This window comes from Zophobas morio, unplaced genomic scaffold (assembly GCF_036711695.1).
Source record: "Zophobas morio isolate AGI-343-1 ecotype UQ-CSIRO unplaced genomic scaffold, CSIRO_AGI_Zmor_V1 ptg000382l, whole genome shotgun sequence".
NCBI classification, from domain to species: Eukaryota; Metazoa; Arthropoda; class Insecta; order Coleoptera; family Tenebrionidae; genus Zophobas; species Zophobas morio.
In genome coordinates this window covers 7242-10488 of record NW_026972486.1, presented here as the reverse complement: position 1 = coordinate 10488, position 3247 = coordinate 7242, and the positions used below count along the sequence as shown (strand labels likewise).

Genomic DNA, 3247 nt, shown 5'->3' with positions numbered 1-3247 from the left:
AAAGTCTACAAGGCCCGATTAGAGGCTTTAAATTGATTGCACATTCTTGTAATTACGCAAGACAGTACTGAAACTTTGAGTGTGGGTTCTGCCTTCATACGTCTTTTACCGACTAGCGTCTTCAGTTTGTTGCGATATCTGAGACAAAAGAGGCAAACAGAAATTTGTGGAGGTCAAGAAAAGCTGAAAATTAAATGCTAAGCACGTTATTTATTGTGTTTTTTTTGTATTTGTTTAATTTATCATATTTGGAGTTGTGATTATCCGTTACATAGAAATAAAAGACGTGTTGCTGAGGGTGACCTTTTGGGAACACGAGTAAAAATCTTCATGGCCTACGAATAGTTTTTAACTACAGTAGTAGTAGTAGTTCTCATTATCCAACTAAACTTAGAACTATTTTTGATATTGCATACTATGACCTTTCTTATAGTAAAAAATCCAAGCAAACAACTACGTAGGCGAGCACACTATTTAAATTCTTATTTTAAGTAGCTTTTGCATGGTTTTAATTGTAAACTGAAGAAAGAAATTTTTCCTTTATTTATCTCTTCTATATTGGAACCCCCCAACAACAATCGTCTGGTATCACATTATAGCTCTGTTTATAATTTTTAATCTGAAATATAATAAAGGTAGATAAAATATTAGCAAAACTTCTACTAGGATTGTTACCAAGAACTAAAATCTTAAGTTTTTTTTTAACCATTCGTTATTAAGTAACTGGAACGGAGGCCCCAAAGGCACCAACGCGGTAAACTTTTAATAACATCAAGTACTGTATGTATATACTTAGCTAAGGTATAGAGTATATTCATTCAGCTATTTATCGATTCCGGTTTTAATTATTACGGGTCTAATCCAGTAACACAAAAAAGCAGTCCGTGATGCTCAATATGATAGCTTGATAGAAATTGCAGTGGAACTAACGCTGCCGACACCGCCCTCCTTTACCATATTCAGGTGCAAATTTTCCTTTTTAACCCGTGGATGACCACCTATATCTGCAGCAACAGATGGCTTAATTGTTACCTAGGCAGAAAAAGAGCTGGTACCAGATTGATGGCATTTGTTCGAGTAGCCTGAAAGTTAAGTAATTGTTTATTGACTTCCTACGGTGATGCAAGACAAATGAGCAGGCATGACCTCAAGATTGAGCTCCATTTGTAAGAATGTTGCTAGGTTACTTACAACAGGTCATTGACTAGACTCGAATTAATAAATTAAGCCGTTAGTCAAGGTGGGTGAAAGTATCAAAATTTTAGTTTGGGAAGTCCTACACGGAAACACCCGTTCCAGAAAAAATGCGATTGACACCGACGGGAATCTAACCTCGACTTTGAGATGGCAAGACAATGCCTTAACCACTAAGCTACGGTGGCAAATCACTTCCTCGTTCGATAAATTACGTATACGACTTTTGTCAGACAGATCCCAAGCCCAGGTATTTTGGCATTTATCTTGAATTTAATTGACGGATAGTCTTATAAGGTTCGGTCATCGAGGAGCGAGCTCACAAACACGGACGCATGTGGCCTCGGCCTCGTATTTTTAAGGACCGCACTTTTTTCGCCCCCTTACGACTTCAACCAGGAACCTTGAGGCCAATCCTCGATGCGGAAGAAGAAAGCATCGGTGTGATAGTAGTACTACTGAAGTAGAACCCAAAAGAATGTTAACTCGCTCTTGTATATACCTCGCATTTTTATGTAATAAGGACGCGCCTGGCCATAAGTAACGGTATATGAGGCTATTGAGACAACTTTCTTTGGCTAGTAACGATATTAGTTTAAGTTTTACTATAAAACTTCTACTCATATGTGAGCTCTAGTTAGCGCAGCGGCTGTTCGGTCTATTTAAGAATTATCATGGCCTAACTTGGCTCGAATATTATGTCGAGGAGGCTTAAGTGTTATAAAAAAAAAAATAAAAAAAAGCTATGTTTAGAGCATTTCAGTGTTCTACCCCTCGTAATTAATTTGTATAGTAAAAAAGGTATGATATTTCGATAAAACTAAATTTAATAAAATTTTTATTCCCCGTCTATAGAGCTTGGTAATTCTATTTTTTTCTTTGTTATAATAGATAGTTCTGTAGACAGCACATCTTTTATTTTACTTCCATCCCGCAAAGATATCCATTCTTTACTTTTCGTGTTATAATCATATCTTTTGGGACCTCTACGACGATTAAAAAAGAGTAAAAGAATAAAAAAGGTCGATGGCTCCAAGCAAGCAACCCCAAAGGCGAGGAAAGCCATAGCTGCTTGTTTGGAGCTTGTTTGTTAATAACATAAGTTCCGTATTGGCCCAAGTTGACCGTTAGTACACCACTCTATACAAACATGAACCAGATGATATAATCAGCTTTGTAGATAACCCTACTTCGTAATAAACGTCCCAGTCTTTCTCTTCATTCTGTTCAATAAAATTTTCAAAAAAAGAAGTAAGCTTCTTTAAACTATTATCAGATAAGTCATGAAAAAGCTTGCTGGAAATCTTTCCGCTTTTGATATAAAAAAATTTACTAAGAACGTAAGAAGATTTAATAACATACTTGTCGCAAGAATGAATTGTTTTAAGGTCGCATTTTAAGCTGTAATTACGAATAACCAGAAAAGTTATATTAGCCTATATAGTCAAAAATTATCATAAAAAATGCGATAATCTGAACGACAGTTAAAGTAACTATAAAAATATAAGCGAGTTAAACATACCTTTGTTTGTTCTCGAAACCAAACAAGTTTGGAACCATTGGTTTTTTTAAAATAACATAGCATCCTTTTTTTAAAATGTTCAGAGGGTAACACAAAAAATTTAGAGAAACAAAAAGGAATCATCTTTTTAGGCATAAGGCGGTTTAAAGAGAGAACTTTTACACACGATACTAAGAAAGTAATGAACAAGTCGAAATTAATGGGGTTCAGTAAACAGCATAAAACCAAAAGGGCTGTACTGCGACGCGAGCTACTCTCATAGGTCGCTGATAGTAAACAATATTGTAACACTGATACTCACTCAGTTAGTTATTTTAGACCCTCTTTGACAAGCTGGGAGTAAAACTTTTTGCAATTGCTTTCAGCAGTTCCTTTATTGTTATAGGTGTATATGAATTTTTATCATATGTTATATATATTTTATTACTTTAAATTTTATGCTTTTCTATAATTTTTTTTGCGCCTCCTATTCATTTTCCAGCTTTCTATAAGCGTGCTATTCTTATTTCTTCTTAAATATATCTATTAAAA

General features: G+C 34.9%; 1 protein-coding gene across 1 annotated transcript; it reads right to left on the bottom strand.

Moving 5' to 3' along the window:
• Nucleotides 1–2032: 2032 nt before the first annotated feature.
• LOC135120474 (uncharacterized) lies at nucleotides 2033–2794 on the bottom strand. The gene is made up of 5 exons (XM_064044773.1): nucleotides 2717–2794; nucleotides 2557–2630; nucleotides 2385–2505; nucleotides 2240–2334; nucleotides 2033–2180 (listed from the first exon to the last, which is right to left on the bottom strand). The coding sequence occupies exons 1-5, from the start codon at nucleotides 2777–2779 to the stop codon at nucleotides 2033–2035; spliced, it is 501 nt and encodes a 166-aa protein (XP_063900843.1). The 5' UTR covers nucleotides 2780–2794.
• Nucleotides 2795–3247: the final 453 nt, after the last annotated feature.